General features: G+C 38.7%; 1 protein-coding gene across 2 annotated transcripts in view; it reads right to left on the minus strand.

Moving 5' to 3' along the window:
* ECHDC1 (ethylmalonyl-CoA decarboxylase 1) overlaps positions 1-26,355 on the minus strand; it is a 35,646-nt gene extending 9,291 nt beyond the window's left edge. The window contains exons 1-6 of one of the 2 annotated variants that reach the window (XM_042893796.1): positions 26,283-26,352; positions 25,672-25,819; positions 16,851-17,072; positions 11,982-12,124; positions 8,626-8,678; positions 6,639-6,719 (exon numbers count right to left, since the gene is read on the minus strand). In XM_042893796.1, the coding sequence (XP_042749730.1) occupies positions 6,639-6,719; positions 8,626-8,678; positions 11,982-12,124; positions 16,851-17,072; positions 25,672-25,693 (521 nt within the window). In that variant the 5' untranslated portion in view covers positions 25,694-25,819; positions 26,283-26,352. Of the gene's footprint in view, positions 1-6,638; positions 6,720-8,625; positions 8,679-11,981; positions 12,125-16,850; positions 17,073-25,671; positions 25,820-26,282 lie in introns of both variants that reach the window. The other variant, XM_042893802.1, reaches the window with a different exon arrangement.
* Positions 26,356-26,876: the final 521 nt, after the last annotated feature.

The following is a 26,876-nucleotide window of genomic DNA, read 5'->3' on the forward strand; positions in this document are numbered from 1 at the left end:
ATGCTGCCCACCACGATATGCTACATGCAGATATCATGTGGCCCTGTTACAAGGTGCAATGTGAAGGAAAAGTTATACAAGATGTGGAACTGGTCCCTCATCCTCGTTCTCATGCCTGAGCACTCAAGGTAACCTGGAAGACCAAGAAAGCAGCAGGAGACTTTGAAAAGGTTTATGAAAGCGTGCATACAGCATGTTATAAAAGTATATGGAAGAAAGAAAACAAAACAGATAGCTATTCCAGGGACTGTAACGTCACTGAAGTGTGAGGTATGAACTCTGATAATCTACCACAAATCACCAGAACAACAATGTGGGACTGAAGGTCCGTTATTTGTAATGTGGTGCCTGGATCCCTTTCCCCTCCCTACAGCTGTGATAAAGCTGTATAGTACGTACCATGGGTTCCACCACATTGTCCCTCTCTTAAGTTCTGATGCCCCTCCTACTCTCTTCCTCTCCTAATTCCCAGCTATGATTTATTTCTGTTACCCTGGTGTCAGTTCAATGGGTCCCAGCCACAGTTACACTGCAACCTCCATTATCACACAATTATTTTGAGTAGTTTCCATCTTCACATAGGGCTTTGGTCTTGCCCATGAAGCAGGTTTCAGCTACTCTTTATAGGCTGCCAAAACCTAAAAACACAAGCAAGTGAAAGCCAAATAAGGCTCACATAAAAATTACTCATGCTAGAAACCTAAAATATTACCTGTCTTTTCTTCTGAGAAAGGAACTAGAGTTGTTTGGATTTCATTCAAATAAAGGCTTTCAACACCAGATATGCTTTTCAGACTGAAGAGAAAATTTGCATTAGAAAAGATCCACAGTAATATTCTACAAGATTTTTTTTTAAATGAAAAACAGGCATTCATAAGTAACTTTTTTTTTTTCAGCATATTAATAACCTATATTAATAACCTCCATTTCCCAAATCATTATTTCTGTCATATATGTTTATCAAGACCAAAGAAAGTCAAACAAAATACTCCTGGACGAAACTCAAAAGCTTTTGTTTCTGATATGTAAAAGGGGAGAGGGAGTTTTTAAAAAATTCAGATTGGCATCTGAAATGTCAAACAGGCAAAATTCACTTTGGTCTACTAAACTCAGTTGATAGGAAAGTAACAAAGTTTCTCAATATTGACCCTAGGAGTTGAAAGGTCTGAACCGCTCTGATACCTGAGGATATGCCTGATACACCACACTTCTGCAACACTCAGCACTGAGGGATCTAAAAACTGTCATGACATCACACTAATAAACCTTTGCAAGATTGAAGAGAACAAGGCACACTGAAATTCAGCTCTGAGTGATGCTGAATTTGCACATCCTACCCAGCAATTTCTGACTACAGCAACAAGATCATTTTATGTCACTGGTGATTAAATAGTAACGTGTTGCCGCTTTGTCAGGATGCTACACCAATGAACTGAAGCTTTTTTATTTATTTATTTATTTATTTAAAGTGATCACAGTGGCTGTTTCAAGTTTTCCAGATATAATATGAATTCAGAGCTCATCTCTTCTTTTATTTTTATTTTTTTAGAATTGGGGGAGTGGTGTCACAAGGACATGTCAAAAAGGCTTAAGTAAAAAGACAGTGATAACATTGACATTCAACAGTAACCTGGCTTCTCCAACTTTTAACTTTTTAATATGACAGATCAGTTACATTGATGAGGAAGTGAAGACAGATTCAGATCACTAACTGGTGGTACGTTCAACCATAGGTTCTTAAACACACAACAATTTAAGGAAAATAGGAATTTAATGTAGGAATTTAAAATTTTATTTATTCCGTACTGTAACTGATGAGTTACAGCAGTAACAACTCATTTTTTACAAACCATAGAATCCAGAAAGGAAGAAGCTGAATCTACCCATGTTTACAGGTCTGAAGAGTCTGCATTCTTTATTACACAATTACACGATTTTAGATAAGTCAGGAAGTACTAGGGCAAAACTGAGGCAAAAACCTAAGAGTTCCCTAAAGCCAAAAGATTGCCATCCTCTCCTGATTGTCATCCTCTCCTAGATGCCCAGTTCCACCTTTACACTGGTTCTAGTCATTTCTAGCTTTCTGCAAATCACTCACTCCAGAAACAAAAAGTATCTAGCCTTTCCATTACTTTAGGTTTGATAATTGACTCATACAGGCATTTTCAGTGGTACCTGGCACATGAGTAAGCAGTGAGCAGAGGAGAGCAGCAGGGACACTCTACTCCTCCGCCATCAAGATGAATTGTTCAGTCAGTTTGCCCTTTTTTTGAAATCATAGTTCAGTATAACTCCACCTCATAGTCAGTAGACTTGAATACCTAAGTGTCTCCCAGACTTTACATTAATCAACTTGTGGAGGTATCTGATATAAAGAAAAAAATAAGGGAAGGAAGATTATTTTGGTAGTGAAAATCAGCAGTGGAGTGTCAAATACCTGGAGGCTGTTTTATCTACACTGGGGATGAATCACTTCACAGATGCAGTTGTAATAGATGATTTCCTTGCATTTCTACCTTTCCTGAACTAATTCTTCTTGAACCTAGAATGCTTCTCCACAGCGAAATGACAGCCTGGTATCTCAGCAGGAGTTAGCATGTATCCAACTCTGCATTCCCTAAAATCTATTTTATCTTGTTTTTCACTGTCTGGGCTATCTCTACTATTCTTGCATGGCATTAGCCGTACACAAAAAGGACATGAGGTTGCCTAGTGTTAAAGGTAGTGTAAATAGATGCTGAAAACAAAAATCACATTCAATCACAATAAGATGGTTTGGCCTCCTAAAGAAAAAAAAAAATTGAATGAAGTAAATCTCTACAAAAAGATGACTTCAGAAAGAAAACTTCAACTCAAATTCACATTATGTTGTTGTTACTTATATTTCTAGTTAAATCAGTGGTCAATTTGAACTGCAGACATAAAAAAAAATACTTAAAAAATCCTCTGGGTGGAAGACTGTAAACGCGTGAGATTCAAAATCCAATCAAAAATGGTAATAAAGAAAATACAAATCCATAGACGTACAGATTTTTGTGTCCCTTTTTAGTAGTACTGTGGTTACTTAATGAGATGCCAAACATTCAAGGTCAAAAATAAGAACTGCATTCTTAAATGTTTCACACAGTTTGCTTCTATAATCCATTGCTTTGAAAATTCATCAGAAAATCGTAATAAGAAACCTCCCAAGGTTCTAAAAACGTGAAGTGGTGCATGACTGCAATGAAATTTTTAAATTGCCAACTGATTTGAAGGGCATTTTATGAGTGGATATACACACACACTCACACATATGAATGTGAGAGGGAACTTAAATATAGCTAAACAAGTGATCGGTGGCATCCAGTAAGCACCTAAAGCTGTGAGAACACATTCTTAGATTTAGCTCCCGATTCTGTCCCTGACAGTGTGCAGCTATGTTATTTCTGGAGTCACGTGTGGTAAAGTCAGCCTGGATTCTGCAAGAACTCATGAATGTGTGAATTGCCTCCTGTAACACTGTACCATTCATATCATGCTCTCTTCAGTACTGAGGCACTCTTTTTTTGTTTTGATGGGGTTTTTTTTGTTGTTGTTTTAAAGGAGCAACAAATGAGCTGTAAACTAATAAAAGGATGAGTGCCTACAACTGAGAAGTCAGTCATAGTGGGCCTACATTTATAATGCGTCTGTATTCTTCTGCTCCTATCATTTTGAGTAAATTACAGTTAATTCATGCTTGTAAAAGTACATGAACTAATCATTACAAGAACACAAGGAAAGCTATCCAATAATAGTGCATTTCAGTGCATTTCTTATGTGTCTAATGGAACACACCTATCACCTTAAAATACTAAGGAGCATGCTTACATGTTTCACAAAAATACAGAAAACACCTGATTAAAATGCAGCAAGGCCAATATGGTATCAATGCATTACTACCAGTATTAGCTCCTTTCCTTGTAAAAGCTTGATTCTGCCATTGCTAAAGACAGCAAGAGACTGCTCAGAAAACAAATGCCTCTTTAAATCACTGGTGCTTTTTATGAGGTAAAAATATGGCTAAGCACAAACAACAACAATGAAATTGGGCCGTTGTGATTCAACTGTGCCAAATCAGTTCCACCTCAAGAAATTACAGTTGATTAACTTATTTTCTAAAAAGGGCAATTATACTTCGGCTTCTATCGATGAACCATTTTGACATTAGTGATACAAGACGTGGGCGGCTTTTCATCTTTTTACTCCTGCTCTCTGCCTGGAGATACTCCCTTTTACACTGGACTCACATGGAACTGCAATGTCTCTATCCTGGTTAAAGGGTGGTGCCAGGGAAGTGTATTTTTCAAACACGCTGAGGTACAGTGAAGTCCATTTGCCAAGAGGGGTACAGATGGATTTTTACAGAGCTGCACAAGTAACAAGAAGACCTACACAGATTGTCACAGTGAGATTACAGCAGTGAGATTTCTCAAAGGCAACAGTGTGAAATAGGACAGTTCAGAACACAAAATTAGCTTTCCTGGCTATTGGCTGCTAGCCTACTGATATTAATATGCTCAGAGATTACCATGTTCTGCTAATTGTACAGACAGATTCATTATCAAACTTTCTGCCCCATACCTAATCATTAATTAATTGCCCAGAAACCCACTGTAAGCAAGTCTTCCTCAAATTCCTTAGCCAATCTGCAAACTCCATGCTCCTTAACTTCATGCACTGTGCAAATATATGACATATTTCAGGTTTCCACACATAGAATTCATTTAACTTTTTTGTAAAATTGCATCACTGAATCAGGTGAAAGCTTCAGCATCACAAGCATTTGTGTACTTCACTGAAATGGCTGCAGTGTTGAGCAGAACTGCAACATACACCGACGGTAGGCAGCAGAATCCTCCAGGTGCCTTCACAGATTCAGAAGAGAAAATGTTCAGCAGTGGCACGCTGGAAGAAAGTCTAGATTTCTTGAAACTACTAAAAAGCTTTGCTACCCAAACAAGTTTGACACATGCATGGTTTTACATTGCTCAGATTTACAGGAATAGACAAGTGAGATAATTACAGTGACAGAAGCTTCATCTTCCTAATTTTCATATCAGAAAAAAAAAGCCTGAAAGGATTTTATTGACCTCATGCTTGGCTAGAGAACAATTTAAAAAACAAATTGTGTGTTTATGATCTTAAAAGGATCTTGCTTCTTATGAAGAGCCACACTGCAACACTCCATAAGTAAGCTAAGACTGAAGATGCCTTGAGAAAACATCCTCTTCCAGATAGAAGGTGGAATAACCTAAGATACTTTCTCCTCCCATCACTGCTCTTGTGTCAGCAATAAGTTGCCAAAGTTCATGCAAGACCTACCTAATCCAATTTTAAATGAGCTGGTGGAAAATAGAATAAAGAGACAACCACAAGAACTGCCACTGGAAGAACAGTCTATTAACACCAATAATATCTTAAACCACATCAGCTATTTTAAAATTGAATTTGTCCACATTTCTACTTCAGTACAGATTGTAACACGTTACCAGAACACATTTCTAAGAAGGAATATAAGCCATTTTCATTCAAGTGAATCACTTCAACAACATCAACATAAATAATGCAGAACAGACTGGTATAGATAAACAAAGTTTTTCAGGCCAGGACCAAACATTTTGGTAGCTTAACAGTGAAAAATATTCTCAGTCGAAAACTGAGAATCAAAAGCAGCCACAACTCACTCATTCTCTCTGACCAGTTTATTCAAGATAAAAACCAAACCTCTCTGATTCATTCTCAGGTTCCTCTTTTGGCATCTCCTGATTCAAGACAGAATTTCTGTTCCAGTAATATATGCTCATAGTTCTCAAAAGAACTGCGATTCTGTTGCCAAGTACTGAAATCATCGAATTCAGGAGCAATAACAGCACACAGTATTTTTCTCTAGCTTGTTTCTGCTATTAATTAAGCCCCATTTGCTGCTTCTGAATTGCTATTATTTAGTTGCACTGGATGAGTGTGTTAGAAAGCAGTGGAAAATTGATCAACAACTGTAGTTATTGCGAAAATTATGGCAGCGCATTAAAGGAACTGCAGCTGCTCACTTATGCAAATAAGAGCTACTTGACAATGATTATAATGATAGAGTATGTCAAACAACATAGCTGGAGTAAGAGTAGAGTATATATTTCAGAAAGCCAAAAGATTCCATTTCATTATGCTTATATTCCTTAAACTCCTCTTTAGGGATAGCACGATCCACTTTCTGTCAGTGGACTTGCAAAGGACTCTGAGGTGCATTCCAGCCAATACTACAGCTGTCAAACAAGACACCTTTTACCAAGTATTTATAATGCTGCAATACAGAGGCTGTAACAAGAGTGATAGTTCAGTGATAGTTCAGTGATAGTTCTTAAAGTTCCTCACTGCTCTTGTTTTACACACTGATTCTAGCTATATAACTCAGCAGTAAAACATCTTTCCTTCATACTATCACAGGAAAAGATGGAGCTTCCTGAAGTTTACTGACCAAGCAAATAGGCCTAATTCCTAATACCTTGGAATCCACAGACATGACTCCAAGAAAAAGCAGTGCCTAATGCTTCCTACATTTCATAGGTACAGTCATTAAGTTGTCAAAGCAACGTGGTGACTACTCAAACTGTTAATTTTACCTGAAATCACATGCTGTGGTAAGTTCTGCTCCTCCTCCAAGAGCTTTTCCTTGGACTAGTGCAATGCTGATCAATGGCAACCTAAGCAAGAGATTTTTGTGAGCAAAATTCACACATGAAGTTCTAGAAATAAGGATTCAGACAAACTATCTCTATAGCAGAAGCTCAGAAAAACATACTGCTCCATCTTATTCAAATAACTATATCTTTTGCAGATAATCGGCACAATACCAACTCCACTTACACAGAAACAATTATTCCACAACTAATTCAGGCTCTCGTGTTGAAGCAGCAAGACAGAAGTAGCTAACAGAATCACAGCAAAGCAGATCATGTATTATGTTATGGAAAAATATATGCCACAGATTATACCTGAAAAGATTATCTGCAAGAAGAACAGTGACACAAGACTAAACGCTAAGTTGATATAGTACATAGAGCAATAGATAAGGACTGCACAGCTGGGTTATCTAAAAATAATGAGATTCAGCGTAACAACCTCAGCAGCTTCTTCAAACAGCAGCATCTCAACCAACAAAACTTCTTAGAGGACAAAACCGTCCTTTGAGGATAGCAACAATCTGCTACCTTTGATGATGCTGTATTTAATCACATTCAAGGTAATTTAAAGGACAGAAGGAAGGAACAGTACATAGGGATAAATCCTTCCTGTTCTCTAATTGTGAAATTAATACTAATAAACAGTGACTGACTTAGGATAAGCTAAGTAACCTAGAAAATAAAGATAACTAGTCCTAGACTTTTCACGCTGGTAAAGCTGTTTCATTTTTACTATGAAGAAACATTTAATTCATTGTTCACTGTTAAAAATACATTCAGAAGTCAGCCTCCCAACCACAATCATGTATTTGGTTTTATTTCTACCTTAATAGAACCACCAACAATTTCTTACAGCCCAAGTCCACTTATTGCAATACACTTTACACAATAAATCACACAGGGGAGCCCACTAGGAGAAAGAAATCTCATTATTCCTATAGTCTATAGGGAACCAGACGATATGGTCCAAGTATCCTACATCCACAGTCATCTGTTTGAGGCACTTCCTTCAGGACCACAGTTTGCCTCAGCTCTCTCTGATGGAAATTGATCCCCTGTAAGATAGATTTGGCCAGACAGCAATTTAGTGCTCCACCTGAACCACAAATGGAATACAGTGTAAGATACCCTAAGTTAAAACCCTTGAGGTGAAGTCTTAATCTTCATACATTTTCTTCGCTTTGCCACATCAATCTTTATTATACTTAGGCCAGCTTATACAAATGGATGCTAATTCTGATCCTGAGGATTCCTTACAATACAGTATTAGTATTAATAAGTCACCAGTCTCCAGGGCAGTTTTACAAAATAAAGTTAGCTTATAACATTTTCTCATATATATTACTTGAAAAGAAAAAATAATTATCTTTCCAGGGCCCTGAACAGACAAAAAAAAAAAAAAAACAAACAACAAAAACCTACCACACGTGCACGCAATAAAAATGTGATTTCTTAAAAGAAGCCTAATCTAAAGGAAAGAAAAAGAAACAAAAAACAACAGAAGAACCAGATGGTAGAACTGAATATGTTCTCCTTATGAAGTGGGAAGATTAAATAAATACATTAGATAAATGTTACCTGCGTAGGCTGTATAAGCTAGCCCTGCTTGTTTCTTAAGAACAACTGATTTCTAGCGAGTAAGATGCTTCCAAGATCTTGAGTTCCTTAACTCTAATTACCTCCCAGTCCCTCCATATACAAACTTACAGGTTATTTTTTAATTTTTTCTGTTCCAATCTCTGGAAAGGCTAACAATGCAAATTGTCAAAGTTTAATTTCAATCCACAAATACTTACCTGAATAAGTATACACAAATACAAGCTCTGGGATTCAAAATCACATGCTTCAACATCTCATTAAAGAGTTAGCCAAAACAAATTTCAATCATTATAATTACTTTAAAAGAAGGGTAAAGAAAATATATTACCTCATGAGTCTGGTTAAGGTATTTTGCATGAACATGCACATATTCATCCCATCCTACAAAGAATAGAAAATTTAAAAATGATAAGTAATTCTAACGTGTCACAATTAAAAAGAGTAGATATGAGTATTCATTATATTCACTCTAAAAGGTTTGAATTTGGTTAATCTTGCTCAAATTCCAGCCCAAACTCAATAAGCACCAATAGAAAACCTATTTAAAAACATATAGAAAAACCATATATGGATTGAGTTAAAAACAAACAAAACTCTCAATCACTTTTTAGAATTTCATTTAGAATTAAGACACTATTAAAACAATTGCAAGTTTCTGCGATGTGAAATTTTACAGCCTTTCCTCTTCTCACTTCTCCCAGGCAAACATCCAAAGAGATTTAAAGGTCTGTATAGGACCATGGATGGCTCTGAACTTGATACTGCTTCAATTCAGTATTTTGGTTTAAAAACAGTGGCTTTTGTTACTCACTGCAGCCACCTTCTGTGTCCATTAAGATCAGTAGCAATATTTCCACACCAAATTAAAGATAATAAAATCTTCCATGATAGCTGCCTTAACATTTCTCATCAGGAAGTTCAAAACTCACACAATTATCCATGGTATCAGTTCTCAAATGTACTTGAACAGTTCCCATACTATAACCACAAGGATGCGGCTGGAAAAGAAGCTCTGCAGAAAAAGGCACTTTCAATTCATCACAGTTGAGTTCTTGCATTCAAGATGGCCACTTCAGTTAATGCCAAAATTCGAGATGTATATAAAGAAAGATTAATGCCAGAACAGGCCAGCTTGATGAATGTAGTTATGACTGAGCTGAGAAAAATAAAGGTCTTCCTGTAAGCTACTAGTAGACCAATTACTGTGTATCATATGGAAAAATATCTAAACAGAAAACACCCTGAAAAAAACCCAAAATCGGCTAGCTTGAGTCTCAGACAACATAATTTGAAAGTCTTCCTGAATAAAATAAAATAAGGTTACTGTGAAAAACTTCCCCCTGATATCTAATCTAAGTCTCTCTTCCTTTAGTTTAAAACCATTTCCCCTTGCCCTATTGCTAAATACCTACATTAAAGTTCATTTCCCTCCTGTTTATAATCTCCTTTTAAATACTGAAAGGCCACAATGAGGTCTCCCCACGGCCTCCTCTTCTCCAGACTGAACGAGCCCAGCTCCTTCTGTCTGCCTTGGAGGTACTCCAACACTCCGGTCATCCTCACAGCCTCTCTATGCACCCTCTCCAAAAGCTCCACATCTTTCTTGTGCTGGAGGCCTCAGGCCTGGACGCAGTACTCCAGATGGGGCTTCACAAGGGCAGAGAAGAGAGGAACAATCCCCTTCCTCGCCCTGCTGGCTGCCCCACTTTTGCTGCTCAGAATACTGCTGGTCTTCTGGGCTGCAAGCACACATTAAGTTTTTCATCTACCAGGATCCCTAAGCCCTTCTTTGCAGGGCTGCTCTCGAAATTCCCTTCTCAGTCTGTATACACGTCTGGGATTGCCCTCACTCAAGAGCATCACCTGTCATTGCTAAAAGTTACGGGCTAAAGCAGCCTCACAAAACAGAAAACAAAACAAAACACCTTAGAGACACTTGCGGATAGAAAACTTAATCTTCTTTTAACCTGAAAGAAAACAAAACTCTCTGATTTGCAGCAAGTTAGAAAGCAGAGTTCAGCAAGACTAAAGAGCAGCAAATGCTATTCCCTATTCTATTAAAGTTTTATTTAATAAAGACTTAAATCCCAATAGATGGTTTAGGAGTGTGCTATTGTGAAGGAACTTTCACTTCAGAATAAATAATTTGAACTCTCCAAAAGAAACATAAAGCAATCAGGTTTAACTGTTCTCAGATTATTTCTGATGACTTGCACTTTTATTTAAGTCCTAGTGTGAGATCTACATTCTCAGAGAAAGTTTTCAACACAGTTATAACTAATACCAACATATTTCCTCATGCCCAGTATCTCTGCTAGGTCTCATGTAAAGATTAGGAGCCTTATCTCCCATTGCAGTGGCTCAAACTAACTTACATAAACATACAGACAGAATATTAAACATCAAAGAGAGGATGGAAGCAGAATCATGGAGAATTACTAAACATAGAAGTCTGAAAGAAAGCGTAGACTGCAGATGTGGATAAAAGAAAGCCCATGCTTGGTTTTCACTCCCTTTCTGTTTCTACAATGCTATAAAAAAATGAAAAACTCAGACTAAAAAAGATCAATAATAATAATAAAAAAATCACCGATACATTTCTATTTCAAAAATGAGCAGTGCTAATAAACACAGAAAATGAAAATTCCTCAAAAAATGTATTTATAAGGTAGAGTGCCCCCCATATCAGGAAAAGTACACCTCTCAGGGTATTCCACAGATGAAACAAAGCCTACTGTACCTTTTGAAAGCTGGACCATCCTACTTGTGTTACCAGGCCAGAAATACTTCAGACAGGGTTTTTTAAGATGCCTAATTTCATCAACAGAAGCAATTACTAAAGAAAAATACTAGGTAAACTATTTTTATTTTTTATTTTTTATTTTTTTTACTAAACCATTCAATAAGGACTAATTTGTGTGGTCAAATCCTGTAACTGGGCATAGAAAAGCACCAGCCTATCTGTTACCACAATTTCAAATCAGGATGGGAGAGTATTACAGAAAGGCCCACTTCCCTTGCTGCCAATGAAGTCAAGCCTTGCCAACAGCCATATATTAACCCATAAAAAAAAAAAAACAAACAACAGCACATGTGAAAGTTGTCAACATAAGGAGGCATAAGTGAAAACCCGCCATCCAACCCTTACCTTTTCAACGCCCAACTTACTCACAACTGCTCTAACTGGTCACAATCAACGCTATTGCTCAACTGGACAAGAACTGCATCTCTCTTTTTATCCGGGTCCAGACACTCTGCTGACAAAATTGAAATGTTCTTGCAATAGCAGCCATGCTACTCAAATTTATTTCTGGCCTGAGAATATATGAGAAATGATTACTTCTCCTTGCTTTCAAAGATGAAGCTACTGAAAGACACTTTTTTTATGAGTCAGTTTACAATCTAATCCATCTAATGTTCTGAGAAACTGAAAAGACTTTTTTTTTTGTTTAAAGAAAAGGCTAAAAAGATGTTAATACAGAAATTCAGGGCTATGAATCTATTACCATAATACTTAAATTGTGGATTAAAAGGGCTGCCAGCATTTTTTCAACCATGAAAAGCTCATTCCTGTGACTTGCATGTACAATCGCAGCATAACCACAGTGTAACACCTCTGTTTGAAAGAGACCTCAGACAACTAGAAAGCTCATTTTTCTCCAAAGTCTTTCTACCACTACTTGCCTGGGAATTGGATATTGCTTTGACAACATTCAAATCAGATCCTGAACAAAAAGTGTTCCCTGCACCACAGATGATAAGGCCTTTGCCATCCTTCCAGTTTTCCAGTTCAGTTACTCTCTCCTGGAGTTCTAGCATCATAGTGCCTGTTACAAGAGGGGAAAAGCAACACTTTTAAAACAAAATAATTATGACCAGCACGTTTTACATTACATTTTTCAATATCTACATCAAGTTAATACAAGAAAGGCTTAAAAACACAAAGGAAAGCATCATCTTAAATTCCTGTCTCCCCTCATGCAAACACTGACTATTTTTACTCAGCGATGCACTTGGAATTCTAAAGAGTATTCTGCAATTTGCATTACACTCAAAGCTAAACAAAGAAGTGCAAAGAAGTAAACACAAATTGTACTTGATTTATTTTTGTTTGTAATTGCATGAATTCAGGACATCTGAACTTATTTGTGTCTATTCGGATCAGCTCTTCATTTTAGCACCACTGCATATTTCACTCTACATACTCAGCTGAAAAGATTTTTAAAAATATATTAAAAAAAAAGGCTCAAGAGCAAAATATGTTGAAGGTCAATGACAAGCATCCATTCAAAAAATAATAAAAATAAGATTTGAAACTAGAAGCAAATTACATTTGTCTTTTAAAAGAATAGTTTTAAAAGATATTTCTGAAACTTCTTTTATTCCTTCTATGGTAACTGTCTAGAAAAGCTCTCTGGAAATTACACCCTAAGCTTCAAATGTAGGGATTGAATAATAGCAGCTCTTTACTTCTAGCTTAAGCATAATACTCTCATTCGTTAGCTTGAGAACTTTCTCGTACTACGGACTGTTGTAACTATGCTAATCTCCTGTGTTATGAAACAGATTTCTTTGGATTAATTTCTGCTCTAAATAAACTGAGAAAAAGGCTGAAAGGTGGAAGATTATCAGTGCTGTGCGAGAGCTTGTTGAAGATCACATTTTAAGTGCAGAATTGAGAAGCTTGAAGAACAATTCAGAGGTGTCATCACAAGCTGCTGAGGTTAGAGTATAGTTTGTTCAGTGAAAACACTTAGTTTTTATGCACTATCCAAAGCAATCCCCTGAACTTGCATTGGCAGGGTCTACTTCCAAAGCCTTTTGACCACACCTATAGTCTTCATCAACTGTATACATAATTTGATCAATTACTGCAACATTCCATGTCTGTGATTCTTTTCACCTTCTTCCGCATAACATTGAAGTGTGAATTAATATTTGACATCCAAAATAATTCATTCTTCAGCAAGAAAAGCTTTCCATTCCAGTTACGGATCTCTGTTTTTAATCTACTTCACATAAACATATGATTAAAAGCTGTTCAATCGTTGCTGACTGACCAACTAGTGAGGACAACTTTCCCAATCTTCCTGACACAGATTTCTATACTCACGTTTCTAGAGCTAGTCCCAGACAGCAGCATCTTAGAATCACAGAAGCATAGAATCATTTAGGTTGGAAGGGACCTTAAAGCCCCTTCCAAAGCTTGCTAAAAGCAGGGCTGCCACCCATCAGACCAGGCTGCCCAGGACCCCATCCAGCTTGGCCTTGAACACCGCCAAGGATGGGTCACTACAGCTTTTCTGGGCAACCTATTAAAGAGCCTCACCACTCTCATATTAGAAAACTTCCTCCTAATGTTAAATCTAAATCACCCTTTTTTAGTTTAAAACCATAACCTCATTTCCTATCCTACACAGCAATGGAATTTACAGAGTGTTAGCTACAAGGTCTTTCTCTTTGAACGCGTATGACTCTCACGCACTCTTAAGGCACAAATATTTACAGAAATTAATTTCAAAAAACAGACTACATACATATAGGCTGATGATACTCTGAGCACCACTCTTCTTAGACAAAGATGCAAGTGGACAGGACTATCTTTTTCAGATATAAGCATGCCTAAGATTAATATCTCAAGTAATCTTTCTTCTACTACTCTTGGGTTTTTTGACCCAATGTCTGCACGTACTGATCTTTTCATGTCCTAAAATAGCCTGATAGCATCCATCCTGATGTGGAAGATTCTTTCTTCCTGCTTGTTTTCCTTACAACTCCTTATAAAGGAAGCATGTTAGCACCAGGTCAAGAATACCCTGTAAGGGACATCCACCTTAGTCTTCCTACTTTTTGAAAATGTTCCTAAGGAAGTCAAGAATTAAGTGGACATTAAATATTCTTTAAATAAATGTGTATCATTCCCCTGGATTTATCTTTTTGCATGTAACTCCAGCTTTCTTATAATAAAGTTATTTTGACTGACATCAAATCTTTGTCAAAGTCAAGATACAGCACAATCATTTGTGGTGCTCTAAATAATCAGAGCAGCAAGCTACTGAGTCTTTCCACAGAGTATTGTGAGTTAAACATCTAGTTTTTAATCAGTTAACACTGAAAAACTGAATATACAAAAAAGAACTGTATCAGGCTGTTGCGTGCAATAGCAGGGGAGACTAGAGAAGAAGGTCAGCAACTGCTTCCCTTCCAGGGAGATCACCTCTTCCATTGCTGTGTACACTGACAACTACCATTAATTCTATTACTTCACCAACAGACACTACCAAGTTTATTTGATTCAATGCGTGAGGACACAATACCAAAGAAAATACTCATCCTGCCAGTCTTAGTCCTTCATTATGTGATACCAGTAAGTTCATTCTCCACACGGCACTAAATCTACTTGGAATTAATCACTTGTTTGCATTTTAATTATAATCCAACAATAAATACTTTGAATTTATTTTCTATAATTGACTTCATCACCATTATTATCTAGTTCACGCAGACTACCTTCTTTCTATCTTAAATGAAGTTCAACTTCAATTCAGAAAGAAGTTGGGCTGCTGAAATTGGTTCCACTAGGCTTGAACTGACATTATTAACACTTGTTTCCAAAGAAACCATTTCAAACAGGTAGCTATCAGATTCCAATTAAGAAGAGAAAAAAAGGCATAACAACCTCCACACTGCCCATTAGCAATTTGCCAATAATTTTGTTCTATTTTCAGTTCAATGTGTTGCTTGAGCTTAGAATAAACACAGTTCTCCTTTGAGATAAAAAGCTGCTGCGTAAAATAAATGCCTGGGCAAACAGGATTTCTCTCAACAGTTTAATTATGTTTTGCATCTTTCTAAAGGAAGCATACATGTATCATGAATTCACATCTGCCATTTTCAAGAAGCTCTGAGATACAGCATCAACAGTACTTCATTTAGGTACTGCGTTTTACAGGCTCTGGCAAATGAAGACAGCTAGGTCTTGTTGTAGCAATTTAAGGTTTGCTCATCCTATTCCTTTTCATACTTCTCCTGAAGGGTATTAATCAATATACAGCAAACTGAAAATGATAAGTTGCTTACTAGTTCCTCATTATCTACAGCTTACAATAAAATTAAAATGAAATGAAGAGCAGTGTACATTAGTAGGCCATATCATCATTTGCAGTGTCCAAGGGGCCAGCATGACTTTGCTTCTGCACTCTCAGCTGTCATAGCAAAAATCTCTGGCAAAGATGCACAGTCAAAAAAAGCAGCAATCTCCTAAACTGACAGAGTAACATCTCCCAGAGCAAATTTCTGTTGCTATCACGTAGCAAAATGAAATACTGCTCTCTACAAGGTTCTACATACTATGATAAAAACAGTACTGCCTGGTCCCAGGCTCATTTTCTAATCTGGGTTCACTACAAAAACACAACTATTTATTTCCTCCTGGGTTTTTATAGCTTCTTGTTAGCCACTAGAACATAAGCTATTCGTGTCTACTAATAATTTATTTTCATAGCAATCACATGAAGAGAGATTACACTACAGAACACTAACTGAGACACAAAATATGAGCTAATTTTGACTGTGATTTGAGGTATGTGATGTGATTTCAGAACATTAACATTATATAGCACTCAGTATAGTCAAAACATAGCTACCAGTGGCCTAAATAGCAATTGTGACTGCTTAACACTTCTACATATCATTTCTGAGACTCTCATGTCAAGCAAGCAGAAAACAAAGAACACAGTTTTAAATTAAGTTTAGTCTAAGCAACATGGCTTATATCACACCTGATCTCCACAGCAGACTGCGATTTTTCTGTCTTTTCTCTTTCTATTGCCGCTTATTTCTCATTCCCGTTTCAACTACCACAACAAGTAAGCTATGAACACACAGCCCACAGCTGTACTTTGCACAGATCTATTTTAAGTCAAAAATAAGAAAAAAAACCTGTAGAAAAAGAGCGTAATTGTGATTGCATAATAACATGCATGCTGACAGGGAGTTATTCAGAGGGACAATCTCCATGCTAGTTCTTTTAGCTGCATTTTCTCAAGTTAGACAATGATTTTATAGAAGAGCTTTTAAGAAGAAACAAAAGAGTAACTGCAGAGATATCTAGGTGAATTACCACAGACTGCAGAAGCCTAAGAGAAAGATAAAATTTTAGGTAAAAAACAATAATACAATCTTGTCTTTTCTACATCATCTACAAATACATCTACATCATATCTTCCCTTCTCTGTAAAAATACCTTCTGTTTCTAAAGCAGTAGAGGCAAAATGAAATGAGAAATAAGAGAGAGCACAGCAGCAGAATCACCTCCATTGAAAAAAAGGTTCTATCAGATATTTCTTGTGTCATTGAGAACTTCTTATATTTATGATGTACAGGGCAAAGCTACCACACAGAACCATGGATGTTTACTATACCTCTGGTTAAAAAAAATCAAACATTTCTTCTTTTACCTAAGAAATGATAAGATACAGCTTTTCACTTTGTTTATGCAAAGGGAAGGGGAAAAGAAAGCAACCACCAGCATCCTCATCAACTGATTAATACCTGTGAAGGCATTCATTAGCCGGGAGTTGTTCAAGGTAAGTATTCCAATGCCACTGTGCTCTTTGGAAAGGTTGACAGATCCACCAGCAAACTGCTGAAGTTTCTTCTTTATCAATTCTTCGTCATAGCCATGAGCACCATTATACAGAGATGCCCTTCTCTGCTGTAGCATCCTCCCCTTTGTAGTATGAAATACGTTTTTCCATAGGAAAACTGCCATTTCTGGAAAGAAACAGTAAAATAATAATAATAATAATCTTCCTTTGAGATCTAATTCAGTCCTCTACAGAAGGAGAAGCACAGCAAAACCTAGTATCAAAGTGATGCCATCACAGAGATCTACAAAAATTTATTGAAAGACAGTACTCACAAAATTCTTATCTGGAATCTTCTCCCACAAAGTTAACAGTTGAATGTTATGCAGTGATTTCAGCAGTTAAGACAGAAAGTAGCATCTTTTAAAATCTTTTCTTGTAAGAATTATCCAAAATATGTTTCAACGCAGAACATGGAAGAGGCTCAAGAAATGTAGTAAAATACTTGTGTATTCCATTAGACCAGCTTACTCTACAGCAATGTTTCAGCTCCTTCCCTTGACAAAGCAAACCAACTAACTAAAACAAAATGAAAGAAACACATCTGCATTGGAGGAGAAATCCTACCAAATCCTCTAGTTTTCAGGAGGTGCGTCTCCAGTTTGGCTACAAGCAACTATTACAGCAATATTTTCTCAGGTTAATTACTTGCAGAACACAAAAATTAAAAACTGAAAACTTTTCCTTGAATTCAGTTCCATGTAGCCTAATTCCATTAATACATTTGTCACGTTCCACCAACTTGTGATACTGCCGAGGCCCTGGGTAGCTTTGAGTTTTTCCACAGTCGTTCCAGTAGCTTGTTCCTCTTTGAACTGATCTCATTTCAACACTGAGCACCAGAATCAAAGGAGTACCCCAGAGGAGCAACTATACAAAAGCATTATGAACTGAGCATAGCCCTTGCTTCCTACACAGCTACGTAACGTTGGTAGTCTGTTTGTATGTACCAGCACACCCATGGCGTATTCCTCCATTATCTCCACTCTAGTAAAAAACCACATAGAATCACAGAATAGCTCGGGTTGGAAAAGACCTTATAGATCATCAAGCCAAACAGCAAGCTAATCAGCAACTACCTTAACTCTAATAGCCTAAAATCATGTCCCTGCACCACATCCAAATGGTTAACACACTCAGGCATGGTAACTCAACCACCTCCCTGGGAAGCCTATTCCAGTGCTTAACAACCCTTTCTGTAAAGTTATTCCTGATATCCAACCTAAACCACCCCTGGTCCCCTTGTCCTGTCACCAGTGAGAAGAGACCAACTCTGTTCTCATTGTAAGCACCTTTCAGGTACTGGAAGAGAGCAATAAGGTCTCCCTCAGAGTCCTTTTCCCCAGACTAAACAGCCCCAGTTCCTTCAGTCGCTCCTCACAAGGCACATTCGCCAAGCCCTTCACAAGCCTTGTTGCCCTTCTCTGGACCTGCTCCAGCACCTCAATGTCCTTTCTGTACTGAGATGCTCAAAACTGAACACGCTACTCAAGGTGAGGCTCACCAACGCTGATTATAGGGGCAGGATTGCTTCCTGCAATCCACCCTATTCCTGCACACCACACCATTCCTGATACAAGCCAGGATGCCATTGGCCTTCTTGGCCACCTGAGCACACTGCTGGCTCATATTCAGCCAACTGTCTATCAGTACACCAAGGTCCCTTTCCATCAGGCAGCTTTCCAGCCACTCCTCGCCAAGCCTGGGGTTGTTGTGACCAAAATGCAGAACCCGACACTTGGCCCTATTGAAACTCAGTTTACACTGGCCCATCGATCCACTCTATCCAGGTCTCTCTGTAGTGCCTTTCTGTTCTCTGGCAGACCAACACTCCCTCCCACGTCGGTGCTATCCACAAACTTACTGAGGGTGCACTCAATCCCCTCATTATCATTAATAAAGATGTTAAAAAGAAGTTGTCCCAGTACCGAGCCCTGGGGGACACCACTTGTGACCAGACGTCAACTGGATTTAGCTCCACTGATCACAACTCTTTGGGCCCAGCCATCCAGCCAGTGTTTCACCCAGAGGAGCGTGCACCCATCCAAACCATGGGCAGCCAGCTTCTCAACTAGAATGTTATGGGGGACAGTGTCAAAAGCCTTACTGAAGTCCAGTAAGTAGACCACACTGACAGCCTTACCTTCATCTACCTTGACATAGAATTAAATCAGGTCTATCAGACAGGATCTACCATTCCTGGAAATGTACACCAGGAAATTAAAAGGAAGTCATAAAGCACTATTCTTGATGTTTGACTTCACTTTATTCACTTGGAAAGCATTCTAATGGAAAAAGTGATTTACAAGCGATTTGAAAAAAGCTGGGTAAATTCCGAATTGAAGAGTTGGTCTGAAAAAGAAAGCGTGGTCTTAGAAGCCACTCAGAGTGGGAAGTAGAAGAACAGGACACATAAAAAGGCTTGCTGTATTGCTAGACTAGCCCTGTCTTTATCTCTGGTCCCTTTTTAATTCATAAACCTGTGCACAAAACATGGTGAACGTTCAATTTTTGGAGAACTGGGAAAAGGCCTCCTCCGACAGTCATATTTGGCAGAAACAAGATTCTTCCAGAACTGGCAAGTAGCCCACGTGAATTTTAAGGTGGAACTAAAGCAAAAATAGAGATGAAATTTGGTGAAAAATATATTCTATACTGTGCCCAGGTCACCTCACAGCTAATAATAGAGTAAAATTGTTGAGAACGTTATTATATATATGTAAGAGCAAATACATGTTAAATACACACGTTTTATCTAGTATTTTACAATGAAAGAACAAAACAATCCAGTTAGGTGATACAACTAGCTTGTATCATTGGATACTAAAGTGGGAAAATGCTTCTGTTGGGGCAAATACAATCCCCACTTAAACAGAGCAGGAGTCTGCACAGCAGCCATGTAACAGAATGCAAAACAGTATATGCTATATGGGGAGCTCAAAGAGAGCCACCTATGCCAACAGATTCATACTGGTTCTGCCACATTGCTATCTCACAAACATGCTGGTAAGACCTATACAAAGCCATATATTATAACATCATATACATGGGAGTAGGTAGAGGAATCATTGCTTAACATCTGATAAGACATTCTGAAGTTCCATCTAAGTTCCTTATGAAATTCAAGGTTTTAATTTGTCATAATCATTTTTTGCATACTCATGTATAAGCTAATAAAAATGTATGTAAAGCTAATTAAAATGTATTAAAATCTGATTGAATACAAGATGAATAATTCCACAAATAACATCAACCTCCTGTTCTTTATCTACGCACATTCTAATATCTCTAACACCTCAGCCATCACTTTCACAGCTTGTAAAATCGCTTCTTTATAATTTTTATTTAAAAGTGAAAACAGATTACCAAAGCCAATTTCTTAGCCACATTCTTCTTTTTATGTTCAGGCTCTCAGGAGAGAAACAGCCTTCCATGTTCTCATTCATTTTAACTAGCAAGGTGCTAGAACAGTAAATAAATAAATAAATCAACTACGTAAGGGAATAATGTGACAAGCTCCATTAATTTACTCAGCTTTGATTTATGGCAATCCACATAAAGCACTGAAAATGAAGTGTTTCTCTAAAACTTCATTTTTCAACATATGCATTCATACAATAAAACTCCCACCCAGCTACTAGTTTTTGCCAGAGAGAACAAACACTAAAAACAGGGATGGGCACAGGCTCCTGCTGCAAACTCTAGTTTGTACTATGCTTGACTCAACACAAAGCAATTAGTTTCCAATTTTAATGAATACAAATCTTCCCCAACCCTCCAAAGAGGAAGGACTAGAATTAATTATTTGGGAAACCACAATGACGGGCCTAAAACAACAACAAAAATAGAAAAAAAAATTAAAAAGGTGAAAAAAGTCTCTCTACTTAACCTAAGTCCCTGGCAATTCACAATTGTTTGATCACCTTTATACTACCTAGACTTTACATGTCAAAGAAGGTACAAAGCAAAGCAGACTTAAGATATGGAAATTTTATTCCACAAAAAAACAAAACAAAACAACAACAAAAAAAAAAAAAAAAAAAAAAAAACACAACCAAGTCTGTCATTTTTAACTGTGTGGTTATACGCATTAACAGCTCTTTAATATTATCACTATGGTAATAAAGAGCATCAGTCAGTGCCGAATTAAAAAACAAATTAAACATCACTGCATGCTGATCATGACTCATGATTAATGACTCATGCAAGGTATTATCACTGAATTATTCTTTTTAAATCCATCTTTTACAGCACTGGGCAGTACCCACTACTTTTCTAATAAATACAGGATTATTTTAACTGCTCAGTCTGAGAAAGCTGATCACTCAGGAAAACCGTGATATTTATGCTTCAGTGCTCTCAAACTAAAGGAATTTCTGCTGATCTCTGATAAACAACATTCAAGTAGGAAATGCTCACAATCCAAAATGTGACTCAAATGGATTTTTTGTAGTGCAAATGAAGGAGTGCAAGGACAAATTGCATTAACCAGCACAATGCCACAGGACACGACAAGATACATTTACTAGACTGAAGTTTTCAGTTTAATATACTTGTCTACTTAGATAATTTACAGAAATGAAGTTTTTGTCTAATTTCAGAAAGTCAGGCATGCTATATCCATTAACATCTGCAACACGCACAACTTATGCATGATTTTACAACAATCAACTTTCTGACAATACAGTACACTACGGACAACTACCAATTTTCTGCTTGTAAAAACTGCTAGAGTTCTAACATATCAACAGTAACAATGGACAGACAAGCCACCAGGGCAGATATCAAGAGTTATATGTTCCACAACCTGCAGCTACATCAGTAACCAGTTGTTGTATCTGTCACATAATGCAACAGTTTACATCCCAGATAGTACTTAAATGATTTTTAATGCACTTATCCATGGACTGGAAGATCATGGATTAATACAAACATATGCTGAAAGTCAACAACTCAGCACTGTAGAAATGATACACAATGTACAGGAGCAATACACACATACACAGACATGCATTTTTTATTTTTTGTGCATGTATTTATTTTTTATATATATATATATATATGTAAATGTATATATATATATTATGTGTATATATATATATATATATCAGAGTCCTTTTGGAAACCTCTGTAACTGCTTAGTTAAAATTCAGCTCTCATGATGTTAATAAAAAATAAAATATAATAAAAAAAATAATGATAAAAAAAAAAAAAAAATGTAAACCATAAACACTCCCTAATTGATCAGATTCACTGAGTAAATAATAAACCTCAAGACTCAAGCAAGTATTTTTGTCCTAGAAAATGCCATTATTTTCTTCCAATCTCTAAAAACACACTACCTCAAATAGCAACCTCAGTCAGCACCCAGCTGCAGTTTCCAGAGAGCATGAATTTGGCTGGCCAGAGCAGTAGGTACAGGATATACCTAGCAAAATCTTAGACGGGCATAACAACTTCATCAGTGACCTGGATTAAGAGATAGAATGCACCGTCATCAATTTTGCTAAGGATACAAAGCTGAAAGGAGTAGATGATACACCATAAGACTGTGCTGCCATACAGCGAGACCTGGACAGATTGGAGAGATGGGAGGAAAAAAATCTGATGAGATTCAACAGGGGTAGTGCAGAGTCCTACACCTGGGGAAGAATAACTACATGCACCAGTACAGGTTAGGGGTTGGCCTGCTGGAAAGCAGCTCTGCAGAGAAGGACCTGGGTGTCCTAGTGGACAACATGTTGGCCATGAAGCCAATGGTTTCCTGAAGTGCATTAGAAAGAGTGTGGCCAGACAGCTGAGGGAGGTGATCCTCCCCTTCTACTCTGCCCTGCTGAGGCCACATCTAGAGCATTGTGTGCAGTTCTGGGCTCCCCAATTCAAGACAGGGAACCTCAGAGAGTCCAGCAGAAGGCCACAAAGATGATGAGGGGCCTGGAGCACTTCACTTATGAGGAGAGGCTGAGAGATCTGGGACTGTTCAGCCTGGAGAGAAGACTAACGGGGAATCGTATCAATGCTTGTAAATATCTAAAGGGTGGGAGTCACATGGATGGGGCCAGGCTCTTTTCAGTGGTACCCAGCAACAGAACAAGGGGCAATGGGCACAAACTGGCACACAGGAAGAATATGAGGAATAACTTTCCTGGGAATGTGACAGAACACTGGTACAGGCTCCCTGTGATGGTGACAGAGAGACTGTGAAGTGTCATTCTTTGCTGATATTCAAAATCACCTGGATGGTTTCCTATGTAACCTGCTGTAGGGAACCTGCTTTAAAAGAACTGGATCAGATGATTTCTGGAGGTCCCTTCCAACCCCTACGATCCTGTGAACTAAGGCAATCCAGAGAACTGGATGCTGGGAGCCCAAATAAGAACTTGAGCTGTATGCATCACAGAGCAGCTACACAAAAATAATAGGCAAATTAAAATATGCAAGCAGGGGAAACTCTTAAACACTCAAAAATAATGCCCGAATTACTGACACAAATAAGGAAAAAAGAAAGTATGCAGAGATGTGTTTTCACCATGCAGAGTTTACCGGGTACCTGTGTGAGACCAGAGAAATAAAGAAGCCCATTCATGGGGGCAGGAGATGATAGGTATGAAATGCAGACACAGACCCATGTGTCATTTGTGAAGGACATCAGCTGAATTTTTTGTCTTGGATAAAGGTATCCTGAGATAAAGTATAGCAGAAAAGAAAGGGATATAACGTACAAAATCCATAAAAGAAATCTAAAGAGAAAGAAAATATTTAAACATCATAACAAAAGAGCATTATAAAGACACTTATGTGACACTGCCAAACACTTAAAAGGCAGCTGACAGTTCAAGAAGCACAGACCTTGACAAAGACCTCCAACAGCGGTAATTTCAGTGACAAGCACAGAATTGTAAAGAAGGGGCATAGAGAAAGGGATAGAAGAGGTAAACTGAAGATGATTATGAGATGACTCATGGCTCAACATGCACGTGCATCACCAGACAGCGTGGAAGGTACCCATCTGTACTAGGGTGCAGTGAGTGTGACTGCTGGATGCTTCACCAGCTCCCCACAGTGACCAGCTAACAAATGAAAACAAGTGGTGACCCAATGCTGAGGACCAGCATGATGGTCTCTACAGCATGAAAGCAGGCAAAAGAGCAAGAGCAAAGGAAAAATATATCCAAAGCAAGACAATAGTTCTCTTGTACAAAGAGTGATAATCGTAAACATCAGCTGTCTGAAATCAGGGATAGTAGCTGGTGAGTGTTAGGGGGGAAAAAAAGGGGGAGGAAACATCCAGTGTTGGAATTCAGAAACTGCAAGATTCAAGAGGGCCAGCATAGATGAAAATCAAACAAGGGCATAGGCCTGATAGTGAAGTCAGAGAACCCTGGCTTAAGATGCAAGAGAAGTGAAGGTGGGATGTATCAGCCCACCCAACTGTCGTCACAACCGCTCACCTGAAGATTACTGAGTCCCTGCCTACCTCATCTGCACATACACCATGCTTCTTTCCTTCAGCAATGTGTGGTCAAGTTTACTTGAACACCTTACCTGACAGGTTTTTCCCATTCCGTTAACTATCAGCTAAGGCAAGCTAAGGGCAATAACCTCTTCAACTGGCTTAATTCTGCTGGAAGAAAGCAGCAAGCAGATCTTGAACAGGCTATGGGAGCAGCAGCACAAAACTTAGCAACAAAACATAACCTACAAACAGAAAAAAATCTTGGGATATTCTACAGCCCTAAGTGAAAAGCATCTCATTATGGCATTTCTAGACAAAGTGGGAACTCCTGCTAAATCCAAGAGCAGCTACCTAAGGCTCATACCCTTCTCAAGGCATTCTAGCTCTTAACTTGCTGAACCCTGTTCAGACTTCTAGTATATTGTCTTTGGTACCTACATGCTAGACAAGGCAGGTTCAAATATCCCTTCACTTCAGTGTGAAGATCCTTAAAGAGCTTTGTAATTCCTGTAAGAATGGAGTTTAGAAATAGCCTATAAAAGAAGGGCTTTTTTAGCCATTATAGTACCACTGAGAAAAGAACAATGGATTTAGGTCTCCCAATTTCCCCATGTCAGCCAAAAAAAAAAATGTTTATATTTCCAGAAGCTGAGAGAACAAGTGAGATGGTGAAACTAATTGAAGTTGCTTCAAATCATGTACACAAAATACATTTTGAAAAAAGCCTTTTAACTTCACAAGTTAATTTGTCTATGGTTTCAGTTTTAGTCTGGCTTACCCTTTATACCTGTCTTCTTTTACCTGATCTCTTATTATTTTTTTCTTTCTGCCTCTTTTTCCCCTTGTTTTTCCCTTGTTACTGAACAGCTCAATTTTGGGGATGACAAGTTATGTGATTTTCAAGTTATCTGTTTTCTGCTGCTGAGCATTATACTTTTAATGGTCTCTGCAGGCTAAAGTTTAGACTTGAATTGTCTCTCCATTCCTAAGCAATTATGCTCTCTTTTAATCAGGTTTCAATTACTTTTAAGATTTAATAAACCAATCACACTTATCTGAGGTTCAGTGAAAAATAATGGCCTTCAAGGATAGGAAACAGCTAGTAAAAGAAGCTCTTCAATAAAGTACATGCTACTACATGATAGCACTTGAGTGTGTTCACAGGGTAAGTACATGGACTGAACTTCATAGTAGAGAGTGAGAGCAAGAACCCCTCACCTTCTGCAGATGCTATATTTCTAAAGTCTTGATGTGAAGAGGTTCTATTTACCTCTGTTAGCAAAGGACTCCATGTAGCACTGTCAGAACCCAGGTTTCAGCTCAAAGTTCACTGGTGAGCTTTGGACATTGCTAGATGAACAGATGCAGTGCTCCACAGGCATAGAAATTACCACTAGCAGGTTTTCAGTCACCAAACCCTAAGCCATAAAAAGCATGAGGGTGAATTAATTCCAGCTGCAAACCACTGCAGCACTTCAGCTGATCAAAGCAAGCATTTTTGGTGCAGATGCGTTTTTCTTCTACAAAACCAACAGCAAAGGGAGGGAAAGAAGCCCTGCACTCCAGTTCCGGGCCGAGCAGAGCCGGAGGGGAGGCAGCTCCTTGCAGAATAACACTAGAGATCTCCAGTGAAGCTGAGCAAGCGGCGGGATCCCCAGCCCCGACCAAAACAGATCACGCAGATGCCGCCTGCCGCGCGGACCGGCCCACTAATGAGGAGCGCACCCAGGCTCCTTCCGCCCGGCCCGCCGCCCGGCTGCGTCTCGGCTAGGAGCTACTCCTCCCGCATGGCCGGCCCCAGCAGCGGCCCCGAGCCCGGCACCCCGCGGAGCACCTGCTCGCCCTACAACTCGGGCTGCCCGAAAAGAGGCGGGCACTGACCTGCCAGCGGCACGGCACAACACGACACCACCGCTCCCCTCGCTCTGCCGGACTGGCGGGCGGTGCTGCGGTGAATGCGGCCCCACCGGGAACCGGCGCCGCGCCCTAAGAGCCCGCAACGCACAACCGGGGGCTGCTGGGCTGCGGCGGATATCGGGGCAGCCCCCTGCGGGAGGTGATGGCGGTGGACGGGCACTGGGCAGGGCAGGTTGTGTGCCAGTCTGTGGGTGACACCGCTGAAGGACGGCCCCGGCTCGGAGGAGTTAGCCCACGGAGCTCCCGCCGCGCTGTAACGAGAGAAGAGCCTTGAGCTCCCCTCCTGGGGGAAGCAAACCCAGGAACATAAATGGGGGTTCCAGCGCAGATCTGGTGCATACAAAGCGATATGCAGATGCCAGCCGGCCTTTATTGTTAATATACGTGTGTGAGATGACTCACTTGTTTGTAGCATGGATGAAAAAAATATCCTTGGAAGTGCTTCTCCACATTTATTAAAGCTGTATATCAACCGAACTGTCAATACAAATGTCCTGTAGTTGGTCTAGTTGATTAAATATTATGATTAAACATGCAAAGTATTTCAGTTAGTCATAC

The sequence above is a fragment of the Lagopus leucura genome, unplaced genomic scaffold (assembly GCF_019238085.1).
Source record: "Lagopus leucura isolate 7727_CA_CO unplaced genomic scaffold, USGS_WTPT01 Super-Scaffold_73, whole genome shotgun sequence".
In the NCBI taxonomy this organism is placed as follows: Eukaryota; Metazoa; Chordata; class Aves; order Galliformes; family Phasianidae; genus Lagopus; species Lagopus leucura.